The sequence below is a fragment of the Chenopodium album genome, chromosome 24 (genome assembly GCF_948465745.1).
Source record: "Chenopodium album chromosome 24, dcCheAlbu1.1, whole genome shotgun sequence".
Taxonomy (NCBI): Eukaryota; Viridiplantae; Streptophyta; class Magnoliopsida; order Caryophyllales; family Amaranthaceae; genus Chenopodium; species Chenopodium album.
The window spans coordinates 4,499,989-4,524,395 of record NC_137857.1 but is presented as its reverse complement, the minus strand read 5'-3'; the positions used below and the strand labels follow the sequence as shown (position 1 = coordinate 4,524,395).

Below are 24,407 nucleotides of genomic sequence, written 5' to 3'. Positions count from 1 at the left end.
CTTTTTTCAATTTCTCCTAAAACTCCGCGTATGGGTAAATGGAGCAAGTATTTAAAAACAGAGAGAGTATTAGCCAAGCATCCGCACGGAAATTTGTGTGCGGACATCCGCACACAACACACTCTCTACAATATACTCCCTTCGTTTTAAAATACTTGCTCCATTTCTCCATGTGCGGAGTTTTAGAAGAAATTGGAGAAAGTAATAAAATATAGAATTAGTGGGGTAGTTGAGAAAATTAAAAAATTTAAAAAAACAAAAAAAAGTGGAAGAATAGGAGGAGAGAGTAATATGTTGGGTCCACTAAATGTGAAAAATAAATTAAATATTATAAAAGCTTTCCGAAAAAAGGAAATGGAGCAAATATCTAAAAACGGAGGGAGTATTATGTAATTAATTTAATTGTATTTTTTTTAACTTAAAATATGTATTTAGTGCCTTGGTGGGCCATAAATTATATAAAAGTGATATTAGTATACTTTTTAGAGAGTCTCACAATTGGCAAATTAGACTTTTAAATTGAAAAGTGGGTTGAGTATTACATAATATGATCTATTACTAAAGTGAAACAATCGAAAGTCGAGACTATCATATTAAAAAAATAAATAAGTTATCAATTCAATATTTCAATAGCAAATAATAATGCACTTCCCTCCGTTCTCTTTTGTTTTTGACGTTTGGAATTATGAGTACTTATTAAGAAATTGTGTAAAGTAAAGGAATATTGGAATAATTCAATGATTGAAAGTACTCCCTCCGTCCCCAAAAGAACGGCCCATTTGGGTTGATTACGCGAGTATTAAGAAAGTTAAATAAATAAAAGTAAAAGTATATTGAAAATATAAATTTACATGGGGTTTGTAAAAAAATAGAGAGAGAAAGTAATAAAATTACATGGAAAATAAAAATTTTATATGGGGAAGCTAATTTTGCACAAATATTGTTGCAAATTGGTGGGTGTTTTAATGAAAATGGGTCATTCTTTTTAAGACTAAAATTAGGTCAAATGGGTTGTTCTTTCGGGGACGGAGGTAGTACAATTTTAGTTTGAAAAGAATATTGTACATGTGGGGTGAAGAAAGTAAGAAGGGAAAAGAAGATAGAGGAGAGAGAAAGAAATAATGAGTCTTAGAAAATCATTAAAATATAAATAAAAGTACAAATGCACGTGACAAAGTAAGGATATTTAAGTATTTAAATTGTAAATTAAGGGTAATTTTGTCTAAAATTTATGACTATAAAAGGAAAGATACTAAATGTAAAGAATTAAAAGGAACACCTAAAATGAAAACGTAAAGAACAAAAGAGAACGGAGGGAGTATTATTTTTTTACACCCGTATGGTACGAAACAATTGCTAATATACAACCTTTTTGGGGAAACCGGGAAATTGATATAGATGCTAAATTAAGAATTAATAAACTATGAGTAATAAAAAAACGCTATTTAATTTCTTATATATCTAATGGTAGGTGAGTGGAATAAATTGCAAACCTTGCTTTATTTCCTTTTTTTAACAAAGAGTCAATTTAGACACAACAATGCAAGCTAAAGTATGGCCATTTGTTCTTATAATTTATTGATAGTGACATTCTAAAGCTAGACTATTAAACTTTGTTTTCCAAACAATTTTTAAGGAAGTCATTTTTCCTTTTTTATTTCTTTGAAATTGAGTGATTGTTCAAGCATGATTACTTGATTGATATATATTATAAAGATAGATGCATTGTAATTTATAAATATACAGATGAATGACACCTGAACTAATTGAACCTAAAGCTTTACTATTAATAATAACGTTATGTGTCATCTTTCAAAATTCTTATAAATTCTTATATTTGTATAAAGTGTATTAGTTGTCAGTTGTCACCAAGTGTATTACTACAGTATAAAATTCCTTTTTTTAAAAAATTGAATGATTAAATAATTTTAAGACTCATTTATGGAAGATTGTTATGTCAAAAACAATTTTAATAATATATTATTTTTTTAAAAAAATTGTATAATTAAGTTTCATATCGGAGTAATCAAATAGTAAAAATAATGAAGAAATAAATCAAGAATGAGTCTAGTATTACAATGCATGCTCACTCCTATAGAATTTATGGAGTAATAATTTAGTTAATCACAAGTACTATGTGTTATTTACTTATTTTAAATGGTGCATGCATATATGTTAAGTTATTATAGGCCACTTGGTTTTGCCGTGTGGTACTTTAATTAATTAATTTATTTATTTATTATTTTTTTTTGAAGAAATGTGGTACTTTAATTTGAATGGTAAGTTATTTTTTGAAGCACTACCAGAGGTTCTCAAGAATTTTTTGTAAAAAAAGGACATTAAAAAGTCAACGTGTGATAGTGATCTTCCAAATAAATTTATGTAGATTATTCGTGAAGTACGTGGGCAAACATATCAAACAACTTTAGAAGAAAAGGTAGTCAAACAATTGAAATTATTCAAATTTGCATAGCTTAAATTAGCAAATAAGTTTTAGATAAAGGCAAATGTTAACAAAACTTCATGCTCTTGTAAAAAATCATTTTTTTTTTCCCTTCGGTAAAGAGAGACATTAGTTGCAGTGGCGGAATCAGAATTTTTAAGTGAGGGGGCCAAGATCATATCTATGTATGTTTTAATTTCGCAACTATTATTGAGTTCGTTGATTACATTTACTAAAAATAAAAAAATAAAAAAAAACACTACAAAATGTTAGTTGCAAGAATTGAACTCTTGACCTCTTGTTCACTATCACATAACAAAAACCAACTCCTATACCCTAAAAATTATACCAAAGATAAGCAAAACTTAATATTTATCTTGAGCCAAGGGGGAGGCCTTGGCCCACCCCAGCGCCCCCTTGGCTCCGCCCCTGATTAGTTGTACTCGTAGTGATTTTTGTTTGATGCATAGATAGCCACAAGGTGGCTGGATGACCCAAATTTATCTACTGGTATTAATTGAACTAATTTGAACTTGTTGGAACCTAAGCAATAATTTGAAATTAACAATACTTATTATTCCGTATAACTTATATTAGTTGTAATTTGAATTTAGATAGTCTATATTTATCGTGAAATAAATTAATTATATTTGTATACATTTTTTAATTTGTAATCATTATTAACCCTAGTTTTTTTTTTTTTTGAAAGGTATCAATTCACCCTAATATAGAATTCATCATTCAAGAAATAAACATGAATAAAGTGAGAAAACAAAATGTTGAAGAATTTGCCACAAGAGATTTTTTGCATAATTATTGGAGCGACATGAAATAAATTTACAACCAGAATATCAAAACCTACGTGAACTTTTTTTTTAAAAAAAATATTTACATTTTAATTGTTGATTTATTTATTTATTTATTTTTTTTTTATCATGAATCAATTTGTCCAACATCCAACTTGGGAAAAAACTTCTACGGAGTATTTGTTAGTTTTAGTAAAATTTACTATTCACAAAATTTTCACCGTATTTAGAGTAATACATTCAATAATTACTCACACGTGATTTAAAATGCATTCTATAAGTTAATTGCAATATACTACGTAGCTGGATTAAAATTCCTTATAATCATTAATATTTTCAATTATATCAATAAAAACAATGCAAACTTTATATATATTTAAGTTATTCAATTAAATATTAATATATGACTGATACAAGTATAATTGGAGTACTTGTATATAATACGGACTATGGATAATAGTTGGTGGGTAACTCATTTAGTGACTTTAAGGTCAGAACTTCGAATCCCGCCCACCAATTATATTTGTTTTAAAGTAGGGGGATCCCTTTACCTTCCTTCTCTAGTCTCTACTCTCAATTGTCGTCATACAAAGTTAAGCTAGATTAACTTGTGAGAGATACTGATTCATAATTGTTGAAAAAAATTAGGAGGACCGAGTACCAGTATATATTTTCTCTCATTTAGTCACGAAATCTCCTCTAAAGCAACGCCACGTTTTATACATGCATTTGGTCTATCGTTTAAGCACTAAACCTCAATACCCAATCACCAACCGACACTTTCACAATATCCCACTTCCAAAAAAGGCCAAAAGAAAAAAAAAACAGTAATTTTAAATTTTTTTAAAAATAAATACGAGTAAATTAAAATAAAAAGGTCTTTCAAAAAAAAAAAATTTAAAATAAAAAGGAATTATTACTTTCCCCACACCATGTGAAAAATCCAACGTTTAATCAACAAACTCTTTTACATTTGGTCTGGCATTTGTCACTTTCCTCCACCCAACAAACTAATATTCAAAACAAAAAAATGATAATGAAATTCCATTATTTTACACGTACTGTTATACTGTAACTCAATATAATCAATCAATTTCATTAACTTTTCTTATTCTATATAATTCTATACACCACATCATCAACTTAAATATCAATAGTACGGAGAACGAATACTAAAAATAGGTTTCAGTTGGTATTTAAAACTTGTTGAAGTAAATTCCACCAAGTAACACATGTAAGAGTGCCACATTGATTAAAGAAGAGAGAGTTAAACACTTTATAAGGCTAAGGGGCTACTCCTCCTATTGCCATATGGTTTTGGGATGGAACCTCCTTGGACTTGTAAAGTGGATTCTCTCTCTTGGTTTGCGGGTTCGGCCCAGGCCCGCGTTTAATATGGTATCAGAGCCAGGCCCACGGTTTGGGACCTCTAATGGCTTGAGTATATTGTCAGGCCCAAGTTTGGGACCTTTAATGACATTAAGTATTCTGGGCCAAATTGAATTGGATCAAGTGATCCTTGAGTTAAAAAGGGACCTTACATGTGAGGGGGAGTGTTAAAGTAAACCCCACCAAGTAACACATGTAAGAGTCCCACATTGATTAAAGAAGAGAGAGTTAAACACTTTATCAGGCTAAGGGGCTACTCCTCCTATTGCCATATGGTTTTGGGATGGAACCTCGTTGGACTTGTAAAGTGGACTCTCTCTCTTGGTTTGCGGGTTCGGCCCAGGCCCGCGTTTAACAAAACTCGATGCTCAAAAACAAATCTAATAAAATTTCATATGATTTTTTTTTGAACTTGTAAATCACAAAAAATGGTTTTGTTCTCTTAACCTCGAATAAGGTATTTAAAGTTTAATTTTTTGAACTTGGATATGTTTTGATCTGAATTTTGTTGATTTGTGGCATTGTCAGACTCGTCATAATTTGTGTATTTTAAATATTTATTTTTAAATAATTTTTACAAATACAATAGTAAACATATTGAGAAAAAAAAGAAACGAAAATAATTTAAGGAGATCTAATCTGCTCAAGTATGGAATAATTTGAGTTTTTATGATCTCATTTGATCTAACCTGATTTAATGTTGAATACTTGTAAAACTAATTGTGATTAAACTAAAAGACACGAGAAAAACTTATACCAAAAGTTCCTTTGCACCAGCTGTGTGCCATTTCTGTCATGAACATGCGACAATAAACCGTAAAATAATGCATGGATTGTAACTATATTCTATATTAATTATGTCCTGAATTTTCCCGTGATAATTTGTATTTTAATATTTAATACTGTATCTAGATATACAAAGACTAATACTGCAATTTGTGATCACGAGGTACTTACTTTGGAGTTAGAAGGCACAAAATACTCAGCAGTTACACAACATGACAACATCTTTATCAACTAAGCTAATCAACATCCATCTTTCATTCTTTTCTCAAGAACAGATGACAATAACACCGTAAAATAATGCATGAATTGTTACTAGATTCTGTATTAATTAATTTAAGTCCTGAATTTCCATGTGATATTTTTTTATTTCAGTATTGATATTGTATCTAGCTATACAAAGACTAGTAGTCCAATTCGTGATCACGAGGTACTTACTTTGGTGTATAGAAAGCCACAAAATACTCCGCAGTTACAAAACACGACAAAACTTTTATCAACTAAGCTAGTCAATATCAACGCTAATAATATTCTAATTGTGTAATGTACCTATTACGGTGTACTACTAGACTACTTAACCTTAAAGACACATTGGAAAGAGAAAGCATATTTAAAAAAAAAAAAAGAAAAAAAAAAAAAAAGAGAAATGTCATTTTCAAGGGGTAGTTGTCCAAGTCCAACCTAACTCCCATTAACAAAGCGCGTAAATCACGCGCCTTTGGAAAATCCGTAACGTCTCTATAAAAACTCCCAATGAAAACCACACTTACTTATCAATCACCGAACAATCACCGAGATGATAACCAAACTCACTTATCAAAATCCCTTATCAAAAAAACCCATCTCAATTTCTCAAAATACCATCTCATTTCCCGAAAATATCACAACACGATAAAATAAAGGAGAAAATGAGTATTTATTTTGTCTGGGTTTCCCTTTGTTTTCTTCGCTTTCTAAAAAAATTCAATTTAATTTAACAATAATTTAAATTTCCTTTTAATTTTTAGGGTATTTTTCTCTCTCCTCAAATTCACTCTATATAAATGCCCCATCTTTCTTCTCTGACCCCCAGAAAACTCCATCTGAGGAGAGAGAAAGCTCAAAGAGGAGAGAGAAAGTTGAAAGAGAGAGAAAAAAACTGATCTACTTCTTCGACTTCGAGGTACTTGCTTTTTCTTATTATAATTTAATCTTCAATTCATTTTTTGAGAATTTTAATTTTGTTTTTCTGGATTGTTTTTGAGATTTTTAATTTTTTTTTTTTAATAATTAGTGTTAATTTTGTTTTGTGGAAAAAATTAGGGATTTGGTGATTTTCTGGAATCGATCTGAGATTTGGTGGTGAAAAAGTGGAGGAAGAATTTTTTTAATTTTTTTTGTAATAAAAAAAAATTAGGGAAAATGACGTCGTTAAGCAGAGAGCTTGTTTTTCTCATACTTCAGTTTCTGGAGGAGGAGAAATTTAAGGATAGTGTTCACAGGTAATTTTATTTAATTTCTATTATTATTATTAATTTTTTGTTAATTTAAAATTGATTAAAGATGAGAAATGTTTGATTTTTAATGTTGTTGTTATGATTAATTTGTAATTATAAATGGTTCCTCTTTTAGTATGGTTCACTTTTGGCTTTTGTGTGATGTGGAGAAAATTAAAGGGGAAAAAAATGGGTAATTTCTGACGTCATAATGACTTGGTATTTGATTAAATGAAAAAGATAAAATTATTTTATTTTGTTTTTTTAGCAACATTTGCTTTGTTTGGTAGTAGTGCTGCTGTATTTGGTTGCTGAAAACTTAAGGGAGTTATAATTATTTGTACTTGATAATTTCATTCTTATTGTATTAAATGTGACTTATAAAGAGTGGCAAATTAAGGGTCTAAATTTTCTCATTGATTGTTGAATATGGTTGGGTGTGAAGTTAATAAATTCTTGAGTTGGAGATCGAAACCGTTACATTGTAAATTTGTGGTGAAATCTTCCGGATTTTCGCATTTTCATTCTTGCAACCTGTAATGTATTGAATTGAATTGTGTACCATGTAACATTGGTTCTGAGTTTTATATGTAAGATTTAAGCTTGGTAAACAGGACATTTGAGACCTTTATAACTTGGGGAGATGGGGATGGATTGGTTGAAGTTAATTATTATGACCATTTTGGTACCTTTCCTTGACCTTGCATTTGCAGCTGCATTAATCATGGAAAAATTGTACATTTGATTGAAACAAAGTTTTGTTTTAATGTTTTTTACTATCCAAATTTAAAGACACAAAAAATAACCCAATTACAATGGTAGTTGGAGTAGAATGTTTGAAGGGTTAATAAGGCAAAAGGAGCCGGGGTCAATTTTTTGCATTAATGACCTTAGACGACACTTGGGCATGCCAGTTAAAGTTAGTAGTCTATGTCTGGAAGAAATATAGCTGCATTACTTATCTGGTGATAGTAATTTCTGGAGTTAAGATTACATTTGGTTATTAAGTTTTCACTGAATTCACTCTTTTTTTTCATTGCATTTTGGTGATTGAGGTCAACTTTCAGGCAAACTAACTCACTCACCTGAATTATATATTTAACTCACCTTTAACCACACCAAAACATAATCACCTCCCAAAAAACATAATCACCTGTCATAAATATGTTTGGATTTATTTCTGAAATCTGATTTTTCCCAAAATCTAGCCGTTTGGGTTTAAATTACAAAAAGTATTTATCGCACTTCCTAACAGTAAGAGAAGCTAATCAAAAGATAGGTCGTACAAACTCCATTGCAAAGCTCAAATCCTGTCGCCAGTCTTCAATTTTTTTTTTTTTTTTTTTTTTAATCCTGCAAGAACAATAAAAACCAAAGGTGGTTATGGAAAGATCGAATATTGCAATTGAAGGTCAGTACAAAGAGTATCAAGGATTGTCAGACATCCATTCATGAGATTTCTCATATGTCCAAAATACAACCAAATTGATGGCTGTAATTTTTACAGATGCATTGACAACCAACATGAACCTCTGTTTTCAAATGCAATAACAATGTAAATTTGTTAAACTTAGCATCACATCACATTCCTTACATAATCGAAATTACGATCAATCAAAACAAAACAACAATTCGACACTTTACAATGGTTATTATACGATTTACCATAAATAAAATTAGAATTATTTGAAGAGTTTTTTTTTTTAGAACACTTCCATATAAACCCTAACTCAAGAACTCATCATCAATACTCAACAAAAAAAGGCAATTAAGGAAACGAAAATACTGTAGAAAGTTTAGAAGTGTACCTGATAAGCGTCCGTGCATATCTATTCCAAAAATGGCTTGAGTACAAAAGAGAAGAGCAAATGAAAAGAAGGGGGAAAATATCCTCTGTATCTGTCTTTAGTTGAGTAAATAAAAATAGAGAAGAAGAGAGTACAACGCGTGAAATTGGGGAACAAAGGGAGAAGAAACGTCTTTTTCTTAATTGTCATTTCGATAAAAGCAATAAAAAAATAGCTTCATTCCTATTGGTTAACCTTAGGTGACTAAGTTTTTAACCCCAAGTGATTAAGTTTTTTGCCCCAATTTAATTATTGTCACCGGAAAGTTGACCTCAATCACCAAAATGCAACGAAAAAAAAGTTGATCACCAAAAGGTGAAATTTGTGAAAACTTGATAACCAATTGTTGTCTTAACTCGTAATTTCTGAAGTGTAACTTTTAATTTTGCTTTTTTTATTTTTATTTTATTGAGGCTGTAATGTACTTTTTGATCATGGTCAGTTGCTATACTGTGAATTTTATTGGTACAGATTGGAGCAAGAATCAGGGTTCTTTTTTAACATGAGGTATTTTGAAGAATTGGTGACTGGTGGAGAGTGGGATGAGGCAGAGAAGTACTTGTCTGGTTTCACCAAAGTTGATGATAATAGATATTCCATGAAGATCTTTTTCGAAATCAGGAAGCAGAAGTACCTTGAAGCCCTGGATAAGTGAGTGACTGTGTCCATTAGGTGTAATGTTATCTTTGGGTTTTGTTTATTGAAGCGAGCTATTATGTTACTGGTCTTAATTTGGTATCTTAATTGCAGGCGAGATCGTGCGAAAGCTGTAGAAATTCTTGTCAAGGATCTTAAGGTTTTTTCAGCTTTTAATGAAGAGCTCTTCAAGGAAATAACGCTTTTATTAACCTTGGATAATTTTAGGTATGCGCTAGTAATGTACTCGAAGGCTCCTCCACCCTCCCCCTCTTTTTATTTTATTTTAATTTTTTTTATTACAACACTACAGTACCTAATTGGGGATGGTTGGTGAATAATGCAGAGAAAATGAGCAACTGTCTAAATATGGCGATACTAAGTCAGCTAGGGGCATAATGCTGGCTGAACTTAAGAAGTTGATAGAAGCCAACCCATTGTTTCGTGATAAGCTTCAATTCCCAACCTTGAGGAATTCAAGATTAAGAACTCTTATCAATCAGAGGTTAGCCGTTATTTTATTTTTTGGGGTTTTGGAGGCAATATTGTTTGGTTTGGTTGGGAATTGGAAGTTGTACTGACAATTTAAACTATGTCATTGCAGTTTGAACTGGCAACACCAGCTATGCAAGAATCCCAAGCCTAATCCTGACATAAAAACTCTGTTTGTGGACCATACATGTGGACCTCCTAATGGCGCACGTGCTCCGTCACCTGTGACCAATCCATTGATGAATGCTGGTCCTGTTCCGAAGGCAGGAGCTTTTCCTCCACTTGGAGCTCATGGAGTAAGTAAATTAAGATTTTCCTCTTCATCTGTGCTTGGGAAATTGAAGAATGTCAGTTAGATTTTGTATTTGAAATTTGCAGCCATTCCAGGCTGCTCCAGCTCCTCTTCCTACATCACTTGCTGGATGGATGGCAAATCCATCTCCTCCTGTACCTCACCCTGCTGTTTCAGCTGGGCCCATGGGCTTAGGTGTCCCTAACAATCCAGGTATTTGTACATGACATTGTTACCTGTTATATTATATTCTACTCGTAGTTATTATTGTATTGTATGATAGATTTTGCTAAAGGGCATCAAAATTTCTCATTGTTTTTGAAGAAAGCAAATGGCTTAATTATTGCATCTATAATTCTGAATACCGCATTTTCCAGGAAATTGCTAGAGAGCAAGAATCAATTAGAATCTGTAAATAATTAATTACATTTTTGAAGAATGTCAGTTAGATTTTGTAATTACAGCCTACCGTCAAAAGCAACCCACTGATCTTCTGCATCAGTTTCTCTTCCCTGTACTGCCTCTGTAAACTTTTTCAAAAAAGATTACCATATTTTTTTTTAGTCTCTGCACCTTTTAGCTCCATTAATTCTTCTTCAACCTCTTCCCTGTATACTAGTTTATAATAAACCTTACCTCAAAACTTAAACCCAAGTCCAAAAATCATTGTCTCTCACTATTAATCAACAAGCTACTGCAAGAAATTTGTGTCCAATATCATCAAGGAACTGTCAAAATCAGCAACCAAACACAAGTTTTGCTAACTAACGAGTATTATATATACTAATTTAATGTGTTTTTAATTATAACAAAATGCCCTGGGGCGCTCGTTAAGTATAGCGTTAGTTTAATAATGTTAAATCTTTCAATCAAAGTGTTAAGTGCCATGTCAGCTAATTTTCTCTTATTCGTAATGCAAAATTTTATTGCACATGAAGCTGCTATAGTAAAGCGTCCGCGGACTCCTCCTAACAACAATGCAGCTATGGATTATCAAACAGCAGATTCTGAACACGTGTTGAAGAGACCAAGACCTTTTGGAGCGCCAGAAGAAGTATGTGTAACTTACTTCCATTCTTATCCTCTTTCAATGAATTGAAATGTTAAAACATTGAAATGGCCATAGACAACACCACTACTTGCTTGAGATAGACAGAAACTTGTTATGCAGATGTTTATGCCTTTAAAGCATACATGATTTGATTTTGATGACATGTTGACTAAGTTTGGTAGAGATCAAAGGTGATTATCAATGACTAGAAGTTTGAAAGTTCAAAGAAACTAAAGATAAAAATATCAGTAGTTTAAGGAGAGATGTTTCTAATAAAATTCTTATGAGTCTCTGATGACTTGCTCCTGGAGGCTCACCATGATATTTGTGCACAATTGATGAACTGACCTTAACTTGTTTGTCAGAGTAAGTTCTAGTGTTTTCACATTTGGATTTTTAACTTAGATTTAAAACAAAGGATTTACAGTGTGCTGGTAACTTAGTAACCGCTAATGTTAATTTGTTAATGAAGAAAGTGATGGTTGGCTCTGTATGCAATGCTATAGTGTTTAGCTTTTCAACAATATAAGACTATTTTCTAACTGATTATTTAATTACATTTGTGGCTAATAATTTAAAGAATCATTATACTACCTCCGTTTCATATTATTTGCAACGATTTGACATAAAGTAGAGAGGAAAAATGTCTAATCGTTGCAAATAATATGTAACAGAGGTAGTTTGTTACTAGTAAATATTATGGGTGGAATGTCATTTAAGTTTTGTCAGAGGTTCAGCATCATATATATGCAAATGGAGTAAAGATTATATTTGCAATTCACTAGAGCTTAGTGGCTTTGAATCTTTAATGCATTTTATATGATTTTTATTTATAGACATAGCTCTACTTGGAAAAAGTATTGGTTACGAGAATTCTTTTTGGTTAATTATTTCCTTTGCTGGACTTTTGAACAGGTCAACAATCTTCCTGTCAACATTCTTCCTGTTGCATACAACCAAAGCCATGGTCAAAGTTCATATTCATCTCTTGACTTGCCAAGAGATGTTGTCATGTGTTTGAGCCAAGGTTCTACTGTCAAGAGTCTTGACTTCCATCCATCGCAGCAAATTTTGCTCTTAGGTTGCACCTTTGCCGGACTCCTCTTTTGCTGACCTTTGTTGCACTCTTACTGTGATTGAGATTAATCTATTTTGTTGTTTCAGTGGGGACGAATATGGGTGATGTCATGGTGTGGGAATTAGTGAGCAGGGAAAGAATTGCGTATAGAAATTTTAAGGTGTGGGAACTTGGTACATGTTCTATGCCTCTGCAGGTTAGTTTTTCTAAAAGGCCTTGTTGAGCATGTCTTTTGATGTTCAAATCTTCACTATGTGCTAATGCTAACACTGATATTCTTTGGGACAGGCTTCTTTGGCCAGTGATTACTCTGCATCCATTAATCGTGTCATGTGGAGTCCTGATGGAACCCTTTTTGGTATTCTGCTGTTGCTTCTTTCTTATTGGTTCTGTTTTTTTATTTTTTTATTTTATTTTATTTTATTTTAAATTTTTGCTATTCCCTCTTTTGTTGACTATGATATTGCTGGTGGTTGGTATGAGTTTAATACATATATTGCTTTTCCCTGAATGCAGGTGTTGCATACTCAAAACATATCGTGCATATATATTCCTATCATGGTCCCAATGATCTGAGAAACCACTTAGAGGTTTGTGTTGCTATCAGTAGTAGTATTCAAGTCCATACATTCTTGATTTTGAAGCTTTAATATGGGTGCCATTTGCCAATGAAGTGTGTTTCTGTCTATACAGATTGAGGCCCACGTTGGCAGTGTTAATGATCTTGCCTTTTCTTATCCAAACAAACAATTGTCTATTGTTACATGTGGAGACGATAGGCTTATTAAGGTTCGTTTTGCTTTCTGTTTTCAATGTCGATTTTACCGGTAATGGGATCTTAGAATTTTATTTTGTTCAGGTATGGGATGCTGTAACTGGGGCCAAGCAGTATACATTCGAGGGTCATGAATCACCTGTTTATTCAGTATGTCCACATCACAAGGAGAGTATTCAGGTACCTGATTTTGTCGTTGAATTTGCCTTGGATTTTCCCTTCAATTTTTTGCTGTGCAGTGGATTTTCTCTGGTATCTATAACAGAAGATATGCCAATGTGCTACTGCAGCAATTTTTATCCCAAATCATTTTGGGACTAAGGCTTTGTATTTGTGCTTGTTGTAATGGATTGTGAGAGTTCACATCTCAGTAAAGTTATACTACCTCCGTTTTTTTAATTGTACCATTTTCCTTTGGGAAGTTACATAATAATTGCATCAGTTTCTTATATGGTTGTTTTTTCACTTTTGGTTGTGTTCACACACGAAACTCCCTACTTACCTTTGTTTACATGTGATAACAACCATTATTACCTCCCCTTTTCTATTTGTACCTTTTTTCATGTACGCACTTTTGACATACTCCATCTTTTACACTTTCTTAAATCCCGTGCCCAGCCCAAATGGTGCAAAAAAAAAAAAAAAAAAAAAGGAGGAGGTATATAAATTACTGCACTTGGCTGTCTCCTGAGTAGGAATTTATCAGTAAAATGTCTTGTATGATTATACTGCATTGTGTGGCTTCAGTTGCGTGATTTTCTTGGTGGAAACTAAAAGTTGCTTCACTCATGTCAGTTTATTTTCTCGACTGCAACGGATGGAAAAATAAAAGCTTGGTTGTATGACAATGTGGGTTCAAGAGTAGATTATGATGCGCCAGGTCATTCGTCAACAAGGATGGCTTATAGTGCAGATGGGTCAAGGTAATAATTGCACTCCCTTTGTCAAAGTAATATAGTAAAATTTAAAAATGGGTTTGACTCTGCTTCTTTGTTCGCTGATTATTTTTGTTCTTGAAGATTATTCTCCTGTGGGACCAACAAAGAAGGAGAATCCTTCCTTGTCGAATGGAATGAAAGTGAAGGAACAGTAAAGCGTACTTACGTTAGTCTGGGGAAGCGCTCTGTGGGAGTTGTGCATTTTGATACTACAAAGAATAGGTTCCTTGCTGCTGGAGATGAGTTTACTATCAAATTTTGGGATATGGATAGTGTTAACATTTTAACCACAGCTGACGCTGGTGGTGGGTTGCCGGTAATTTTTAGAACTAACCTATTAGAGAACTTTTGCCATGGGCTCTAAATTTATGAATTTTGGTATCCTTATTTGTTTCTTGGTTTGTGCTTTGTATACCAGGCTTCTCCTTGTATTCGGTTTAACAAGGAGGGAACGTTAATGGCTGTCTCAACTAGTGACAATGGTGTAAAAATTCTAGCTAATTCAGATGGGATGAGGCAACTTCGTGCAGTAGAAAATCGCCCATTTGATACTTCTTCTGCTTCTGCTGCGATTGTCAAGGTATATCTAGTAATTTCACTAGTTGATATCTTCTTTATTTGACATCTCTCTAGCTTGCTTTCACTGGAGAGGGGTCAATGTGCTTCCTGAGTTCCTGTTACCTGTACTTGAAAAAGAAAAAAGTATTCTGCTTCTAACTGAAAACGTGGTTGCATATTCAGGGACCTACAATGGGCGTATTTCCTGCTGCAAATGCTGCAGTGGGAGCCAGTATTGCAGACCGAACAGCTGCTGTGCCAGCCATGGTTGCTATGGTACTCGTTTTGATTCAGATTCCTTTATTTGTTTCAATTTTGTCACCATTCTCACCAATATAACTTGGTGGATCAGACTCTTGTTTTTTCAATAATTCTCTTCTGATTTATGCAGAATGCTGATAATCGAAGCCTAGTTGATGTGAAACCAAAGTTTCCTGATGAGTCTGCAGATAAATCAAAGATATGGAAGCTGACTGAGATTAATGAGGCTTCTCAGTGCCGATCACTGAAACTTCCTGATAGTATATCAGCAATGAGGGTAGGTATCTGTACGCTTTAGTCCGTACCTAATAAAATTTCCTCAAAGCCTTTATCTCTAGGGTGAATGTCTTTGGTAATGTTTTCATGTGTCTTCTTGCATGTCTAATGTTTGGATCCTTGTTTGGACACTTTAAGCCAATATTTGTGGCAATGCATATAGGATTTACAGAGTACTATTTTACAGACTTCATGAATGTCCCAAGTGTTTCTAGTCTTATATTTACAACTGCTTCTCTTTTTGTTAGCTGGTTGAATCGTGTTGGAGTTGCACTCAATACTTGCCAGTCATTTTTAGCTATATAGATATGTAGCTAGCATTCTTTCTTCTTGCTATGTGGTAAACTTGTATTCTTCATGTCGGATAGCTAGAGCAGTTTTGATGAGTCATAACTTAATTGGGAGTTAATTTAAATTCCTATGCGGATCTTTCTAAGCCGAAATGTTTTTCTCTTGTACTTTTCTTATGCGGGGATTTGCATCTTCTGCTTGGTTGTTCCTGCTCACTGTCCATGGCCTTCCATTTGTTAAAACACTGTCATATATTGATCATCATTCTTCTATTATTTCAGATCTCTAGATTGATCTATACAAATTCAGGATTAGCCATGCTGGCACTGGCATCGAATGCTGTACATAAACTGTGGAAATGGCCTAGGAATGACAGAAATTCGACTGGCAAGGTATTTTCTAGAAGGTAGATTTATATTTGTCACTATGAATATTACTATTTCTTGGAGTTCACCTATCTACATACAGGCGACTGCAAGTATTGCCCCTCAATTATGGCAACCTTCAAGTGGGATATTAATGACAAATGATATGGGTGAAACAAATCCCGAAGATACAGTTTCTTGCTTTGCACTTTCAAAGAATGATTCTTATGTTATGTCAGCTTCAGGCGGAAAAATTTCTTTATTCAATATGATGACTTTCAAGGTAATCAGTAGTGTCAATTTTCATTCATTTAATTCTCCTGGAAATGCCACCTTACAGTTTTTTTTTTTTTTTTTCGTTTTTTTTCTGAACGCTATTCTCAAATTTTGTACAATTTTGTATTTTATGCTTGGAAAGTTTATCACACACTCCTCAAATTCAAGGTTGTCCATTATTAGCATTGCCTTTATAAATTTGGCCTTGAAATTTTAATGTAATGTGTCGTCAACTTTCCTTCTTTATTGATGACACAGTGAGCATTGTACTAAAATTTAATTTGTTTAAATCCTTTTGCTTCATGAGTATTTTCAGCATGTGTGTGTGTGTGTGTGTGTCTGTCTGTGTATTGCCGAAGTGCTTAGTCTTTTGGTTAGACAGCAACAGAAGAAGACTGGGACAGGGGGTTGGTTTCCGTTGGTGCTTTTTAGTTTGTTTTTGGTCGGCTTTTTACCAACCATTATGCTGCCTTATGTTTGTTTTCCATAATGCAGACAATGACAACATTCATGCCCCCACCACCTGCAGCAACATTTTTGGCTTTCCATCCTCAAGACAACAATATTATTGCTATTGGCATGGAAGATTCAACTATTCAAATATACAATGTTCGAGTTGATGAGGTCCTGAGCCTTGCTACTGCTATACTTATTTTTTTGTTTTTCCAACTAAAGAATTTTTGTAGGAGATATTGGTGACATTACAATGCTAACATGTTAGATGTATTATTTGTACAGGTCAAGTCAAAGCTTAAAGGACATCAAAAGAGAATTACTGGCCTGGCATTCTCAAATGTTCAAAATGTGCTTGTGTCTTCAGGGGGTGATTCTCAGGTAACAAATGCTATGCTGTTTTCTAGTTATTCTGAAATAGTAATGAAAACAAAATGTCAAGGGTCTTAGATGTTGGGTTGCACAGACATAATTGCTAAGTAAACTCTTACTATTTGTTTCTACTGATAGTTACAATAAAAGTGGATCTATTGAACTACAGCATTGATTGACTGTATTTTTATGCAATCATTATGAGTTTGTAACAACAATCTTTGTATCTTCTTTTTTTTTGGGTTCACTGTATGTTTAAAAAGCTTTGTAAGTGTAGATGTATAGTACCTGTGATAGTCTTTTAACTGGTTGCTTACATTCAAATTGTAGCTATGTGTTTGGAGCATGGATGGATGGGAAAAGTTGGCAAGTAAACCCTTACAAATCCCTAGTGGTCGATCTGCGAATCACCTCTCAGATACGCGTGTTCAATTTCACCAAGATCAGACACATTTGTTGGCTGTGCATGAAACACAAATTGCTATATATGAGGCTCCTAAGCTTGAATGCCTTAAACAGGTACTTTCCTCTTGTGATCATATCTTTTACTTATAAATCATTTTGAACATTGAAAATGACTTTTAGTTTATACCTTCACCAGTGGTTTGCTCCAGAAGCAAGAGGCCCGATAACGCATGCCACCTACTCCTGCGATAGCCTGTCAATATATGTAAGCTTTGAAGATGGGAGTGTCAGCATTCTTACTGCTTCAAATCTTAGACTCAGATGTCGAATTAACCCTAATGCATACCTACCTCCTAATCCAAGGTATAGATCATAATTATCAACATTGTGTTACACTTTTGTATTGTGCATAGTCTTGAAGTAGCCTTAACAAGCAAATTATTTCCTGTGGTTTTGACAGTATGAGAGTGTATCCACTCTGCATCGCAGCACATCCCACCGAAGCTAATCAATTTGCATTAGGACTTACCGATGGTGGTGTTTGTGTTCTCGAGCCCCTAGAATCAGAAGGACAATGGGGCACCCCACCTCCTGCAGAAAATGGCGCTGGAACTAGCAATCCATCTGGAGCAGCCGGGACAGATCAACCACAAAGATGATTGCTTGACCGTTTTTCGCTAATCAACCAAATATGTTCTTTTTGTACAGTCAGTCACCTTGCTCCTGGTTTCGCCGCACTTTTTTTAAATCAGAGGGAAGCTGCAGGATCCAGGTATTACCGTTGTAGAATCTTCATTAGTCAACCTTCTGAATTTGAAGATCATTCTCTCATGGATTAGGCACAGGAATTGGCTCCAACTTTCTTAGACAATTAGTGATTAGTGATTTACGCTTTTAGAAGTGTCATTTCAATTTTCACTTTGAATGGTCTTGGACCAGATCTGTATTACTAACCCCATGTGTTTTCTTTTATTTGGAGGAACCTCAGAAAGAATTTTCTTCTTCTCCTCAAACTTTTTTTATTAGAAGAAACTTGATTTTTTTTTAAAAAAAAATCATGAAATTAGCGTTATAATAATTTTTTTTAAGTAGGATATGTAGTGTTGTTTAGAGTTCGTGGAAAGCATTATTGTAGTGTACCTTACTTTGTCAAGGGAATAGTAGAATTGTAATTCATAATGATTTGAAATATCTTGGTTCTTTGAGTCTTGTATATCGTAATTACTCTTGTTTTTGACTGAACAAATCGTCGCAGGGAATTTATCTGCAATACTGCAAGTATACTACTTTGCTATGCATGTAGATGAATATCGTTTTATTGTTTTTACCCCTTATAATAATTTTCCGAGTGGCTGAGTATGGAGTACAAATCAGCTATATCTGTTACTCTGTAGGCGAGAGATCGGAGATGGTAACCTTGTGGAATGGATTTGTTGATAGTCTTTAGTAAGATGGAAAGGACTTACATGCAAGAAATGGATGTAGAGCTGTCTACTTTGCCTGATAGTTTATGTGCATGCCTTGATGCATCCTCTGTCATGATGCATCCTTTGTCATCACTTTTGTATTCGACACCATATCTTGAAAACTCTGTAAATGGTCAAATTTGGAGGCTTTAAATCTTGAAATTTGCCTATTTTTAGAAAATTTTGGATTCAATGTTGAAAATTTAAGTGATGATAAGATGTGTTCTAGTGTCATATATGGTGTGTTGGGATAAAGAAAAACGAAAGAAAAGAAGGGGAGGGGAGGGGAGGGGAGGGGAGGGGAGGGAAGAAAGATTGATTTTCCTCCCTAATCTCTCCATTGTTAAAGAGATTAATTTCTTACGGAGTATAATTTAATCTCTTTTCCCTCCAATTCCTTTACTTCCACATTTGTTATCCAAATGAATGATATTACTTACCTCATTTTTCCTTCCCTTCCTTTTCCTTCATTTCTTTCATTTCAAACAAAGTGATAATGTTGTTTTGAACCAAATGGTGCCAATCATTGATTGCATAAAGGCAAAGTGACATAAAGCTAATGAAAGGAGGCATATGCATAATTGACTAAATTAACATTTTGTAGGTAAAGTAAAACTGTTTTAAACAACCCCAATGGTTTTTCGGGGCCTCGTGGGATACATAGGATGCACCCCAACCCTTTCTCTTCCCAGACCCGAAAATTTCAAAATTGTTCAAAATTAAAGGTTATAATCCACATTATCAAATCAATTTCGGGAATTTTTCCAGTATTGATGTGAATGTGAGGTATGTGCCCCCAAGTCATTAAATTTGGTTTGGAACCATAACAAGTCTACTAAAATGCCTAAAAAGTTTCGAGAATGAGTTTGGTTCCGAAAATTGTTCAATTATGTATTCATAGTCAAGACTCCTTCATTGCATTACCAAACCTAAATCCACCCATTCTAGCCCCTTACCATGATATGGTTTAGAAGATTAGCCCCTTATCACTAGTACCGTAGTACATCCTTCCCACAATCACCTTGCCCTGTTCCCGACTTAACACGCCCTGAACCCGAAAAACTAGCACCTCGAGAGCTCGAGCAACATACGCATGTAATGCACCTAGCTCCAAAATTTTCCCAACTGATATGAGTATCTTCATTCATTAGCTAAGTCTTTAACACCTGAAGAAATGTACCTAGGTCGACCAACATACACACATGTAATGCATGGTTTTCCAACGCTAGGCTAAGGCTAAATTCCCCTACTTTTCTTCTTCTTATTTTTTTGGATTCGGATATCCGATTCGTGCTCTGGCGTACTTAAAATTTCCCTATATATTATACGTACGCCTAGTGCAATTTTTTTTTCTTTTTTTACGATAAGAAGAAGGACCCTAACCAAACCTCAACCCTCACGGGTTTTTTGATATACGCCTTGTGCAATTGCAATTGTGCACACACTGGCACACCCTTTAGGCCTTTAAAAGAAGGAAAACTTTTGTATACACCCGGTTTTCAATAATTTACTGTACATCGGGCCACTTTTGTCAGATTTAGTGTCACTTTTGTCAAATTTAGTGTCACTTTTGTCAAATCAATGAAGCATAAATAACTCATATATATATCAGGGTAACTTTTGTGGGTTTTAGTGTAACTTTTACACATTTTATTGTCACTTTATAACGGATGTTCAGTAATTTACTGAACATTCGTTTTATTTAAATGTTTGTGTTTGAAGAAACATAATGAATCTGCAGGACAAATCTTATGCGAACGTTGAAACATATTGGGCCATTGACCCAATAAGGCAATAACTAGGTGACTCACTCAATTCCCGCCTTCTTCCATCAATGAGTATGCAAACCAACTGCTCATTTGTTACCTCTCCAAATATGAAACCATAAAAGATTAAATTTCTTTGAATTCTAAAAAATCCAATCCAAATTCCGTGAAAAATGTCAGGGAAGATAGCAAAATCAGCAAGCATGTCCTCCGATAATCTGACGAAGAACAACTCCTCTGAAGTGTCGCCGCAAACCCTAACTCTCGTAGAACATCTGATTATGGAGGAAATTCTGCCTCGACTACCGGTAAAATCCCTAATTCGCTTCAAACGTACCTTGAGACATAAAGACAAGCATAAGTAGATCTAGATTGGTCATAATGTCTAGATTTACGTGTACTCGAAAATAAAAATAAAAATTAAATTCATCTTCGAGTAGATCTAGAATTACGTGTACTCGAAAATAAGATGGGGTTATCTCTTTCTTTCATAATGTCGTAATATACAATATAATTAAATGTGGAATTTAAACGTACCTTGAGACATAAAGACAAGCATAAGTACTAGAAAAAAAGGGACCATTGTTGACCTTCCAGCCATGTCAAAAGAAATTTATGATTGTTTATAAAAATTTTAAGTGACCTTAATTGGAATGACTTGAGAAAATATAATTTTAATTGTGAATAAAATTGTTAATGACTTAGTGCCTTATATACTTGTGGGAATATATGGCTATCTATAATTAACCATATCCTTTGTTTCTCTAAATTGAGAATGGGTGTGATGGCAAAATGATTTCATCCATCCTTTTTTTTTTTTTTTTTTTTTTTTTTTTTTTTTTTTTTTTTTTTTTTGGTTAGCATTAAGTCATTATAGTCAGTCTGTGATTAACCATATCGTTTGTTTCTCTAAATTGAGAATAGATAAATAATGTAAAAGAAAGGGATAGTTCTAGGAGAGGTAAATGAGGGTGATGGCAAAATGGAAGAAGTTCATTTTGCAAACATGTTATGGTGTTTGTTTAGTTTAATATTTCAGCCCCTTTTTATTTTATTTTATTTTATTTTTGGCATTAAGTTATTATATAATACTTAGGTAGTTAGGTGTAGTAATTTAATTAATTGAAAATAATGATTCAAATTATGAAAAGTTTAGTTTAAGAAATTAAGTTTAGTTTCTTACATTTATAATTTCCTTCACGGTGGCAGCAGAATATTGTTTATGTGTTAAATAATATATAATCCACACTTTTTGAGGAAATTTTGAGGTTTCGGGGTCCGGTGGCAAAAAGTGTTGAGACCCTAGGGAATATATCTCGAGGTCATATAATGTTGTTTGAAACCATATATGATCATTAAATGTTGTCATAAACGTACGTGGTAGGCTTGAGTTTACGAAATCAATGTAAGGTGTGAACGAGTAAAATGACCGTTTATGGCATATTGAATGGTTCCACCGACCCAATTGGACACCCGGAGGGTATTAGGGATCATGGTAAACATCTCGGCAATTTTTATTTTCGGGTAAAAAAAGGTCAAAAAAAATTACAGAATTATTGAGGGCTACAATCCAAGCTTTTTGAGGAAATTTTGGGGTTTTGGGCCTTGTAGCGAAAAGCCTTGAGACCCTAAGGAATACATCTCAGGTCATATAATGCAGTTTGAAACCATATATGATCATTATATGTTGTTGTAGACGTGCGTGGTAGGCTTGAGATTACGAAATCGGTGCAAGTTGCAAACGGATAAAAGGACCATTTCAGGACATATTGGATGGTTCCACCGACCCAATTGGACTCCTGGAGGGTATTAGGAACCATGGTAAACATGTCGGAAATTTTTATTTCCGGGCGAAAAAAGGTCAAAAAATTACAAACTCGAAGGTTATAATCCATGCTTTTTGAGGAAGTTTTGAGGTTTCGGGGCCGGTGGCGAAAAGTGTTGAGACCCTAGGGGATATATCTTGGTGTCATATAATGCCGTTTGAAACCATATATGATCATTATATGTTGACATAAACGTCCGTGGTAGGCTTTAGTTTACGAAATCACTTCAAGGTGTGAACGGGTAAAATGACCGTTTAAGGGCATATTGGATGGTTCCACCGACCCAATTTGACTCCCGGAGGATATTAGGGATCATGGTAAACATCTCGGCAATTTTTATTTCCGGTTGAAAAAAGGTCAAAAAATTACAAAGTCGAAGGCTATAATCTACGCTTTTTGAGGAAATTTTGAGGTTTCGGGGCCTGGTGGCGAAAAGCCTTGAGACACTAAGGGATACATCTCGGGGTCATATAATTACGTTTGAAACCACATATGATCATTATATGTTTTCTGTATAACGTCCGTGGTAGGCTTGATTTTACGAAATCACTTCAAGTTTTGAAAGGGTAAAAAAATCCGTTTAAGGGCATATTGGATGGTTCCACCGACCTAATTGGATTGTTGGAGGGTATTAGAAACCATGGTAAACATCTCGGCAATTTTTATTTGTGGGTGGAAAAAGGTCAAAAAATTAGAAAATTGAAGGCTTTTTAAGGAAATTTTGAGGTTTCGGGGTCCGGTGGCGAAAAGCTTTGAAACCCTAAGGGATACATCTCGGGGTCATACAATGCCATTTGAAACCATATATGATCGTTATATGTTGTCCTAAACGTCCGTGGTAGGCTTGAGTTTACGAAATCACTACAAGTTGTGAACGGGTAAATGACCGTTTAAGGGCATATTGGATAGTTCCACCGACCCAATTGTACTCCCGGAGGGTATTAGGAACCATGGTAAACATCTTGGAAATTTTTAGTTTCGGGCGAAAGAATGTCAAAAAATTACAAAATTGAAGGCTATAATCCACGCTTTTTGAGGAAATTTTGAGGTTTCGGGGTCTGGTGGCGAAAAGCCTTGAGACCCTAAGGGATACATCTCGGGGTTATATAATTTCTTTTGAAACCACATATGATCATTATATGTTGTCAAACGTCCGTGGTAGGCTTGATTTTTACGAAATCACTTCAAGTTGTGAACGGTTAAAATGACCGGTTAAGGGCATATTGGATGGTTCCACTAACCCAATTGGACACTTGGAGGGTATTAGAGACCATGGTAAATATCTCGGTAATTTTTAATTTCGGGCGAAAAAAGGTCAAAAAAATTACAAAATTGAAGGCTATAATCCACGCTTTTTAAGCAAATTTTGAGGTTTTTGGGCCCGGTGGAGAAACCATGGTCCCTAATACCCTCCGAGAGTTTAATTGGGTGGGTGGAACCATCCAATTTGCCTTTAGATGGTCATTTTACCCGTTTTCGTACATGCCTATTGTATTGGCTATAAGCTCTCACGGGGCCTTTACGTTGACGGCTAATGGTCATGTATGGGTCCACACAATATTATATGATCCCTGGATTCATCCCGTAGTGTTCAGTGAAATTCCAACACCAGCTCTCGACACCACCTCCTAAATCGCTCTGATTTCGTGTATTATAGTAGAGTTATCGATTCAGGTATTCAAGTCGGATTTGAGTTGGGTCAAATCATGTCTCGGGTTAAATTAGAATCTGGTTATGTCGGGTCAATCTAGCCTCATATCAGGTTCAAGTTCGGGTTGGGTTTATTTCAGTTGAGTTTATTCTGGGTCGTTCAACTTTTCGGATTTATGTCGGGTTCAATTCGAGCCAAATTCAGATCGAATCCAATTTCAAGTTCGGGTTGTGTGCATGTGAGTCAGGTTTGAGTGGATTAATAGATGGTACATATGAGTTCGAGTTAGTGTTGAGTTGGGTTTTGGTTCAAATTCAATTCCAATAATTATCGATATGGTCAAGTTGAACTTATATGATTGCGCCTTCCATAATTTGATCAGTTTTATCAAACCTATACATGAGTAATAGAGAACAAAAGGTATACAAGCTGAATC

The 24,407-nt window shown here is 34.2% G+C and overlaps 1 protein-coding gene across 1 annotated transcript; it reads left to right on the top strand.

Annotated features, from left to right (window-relative positions):
• Window positions 1–6,434: 6,434 nt before the first annotated feature.
• Window positions 6,435–18,453, top strand: LOC145610002 (topless-related protein 4-like). The gene is made up of 26 exons (XM_081665247.1): window positions 6,435–6,583; window positions 6,724–6,902; window positions 9,215–9,394; window positions 9,494–9,607; window positions 9,726–9,884; window positions 9,984–10,167; window positions 10,250–10,376; window positions 11,102–11,217; window positions 12,130–12,295; window positions 12,379–12,488; window positions 12,581–12,650; window positions 12,809–12,882; window positions 12,986–13,081; window positions 13,152–13,247; window positions 13,863–13,990; window positions 14,087–14,321; window positions 14,424–14,585; window positions 14,747–14,839; window positions 14,955–15,101; window positions 15,673–15,783; window positions 15,860–16,039; window positions 16,528–16,656; window positions 16,771–16,866; window positions 17,188–17,376; window positions 17,459–17,625; window positions 17,723–18,453. Exons 2-26 carry the CDS (start codon window positions 6,823–6,825, stop codon window positions 17,919–17,921), a joined length of 3,408 nt encoding a protein of 1,135 aa, XP_081521373.1. The 5' UTR covers window positions 6,435–6,583; window positions 6,724–6,822; the 3' UTR covers window positions 17,922–18,453.
• Window positions 18,454–24,407: the final 5,954 nt, after the last annotated feature.

Excerpts from the sequence above, each read along its gene's own strand:
- LOC145610002 (XM_081665247.1), top strand. The coding sequence starts at position 6,823 with ATGACGTCGTTAAGCAGAGAGCTTGTTTTTCTCATACTTCAGTTTCTG. Across the intron at positions 11,218-12,129 it reads CTTTTGGAGCGCCAGAAGAA|GTCAACAATCTTCCTGTCAA; the intron begins GTATGTGTAACT and ends ACTTTTGAACAG. Across the intron at positions 14,586-14,746 it reads CTTCTGCTGCGATTGTCAAG|GGACCTACAATGGGCGTATT; the intron begins GTATATCTAGTA and ends TTGCATATTCAG.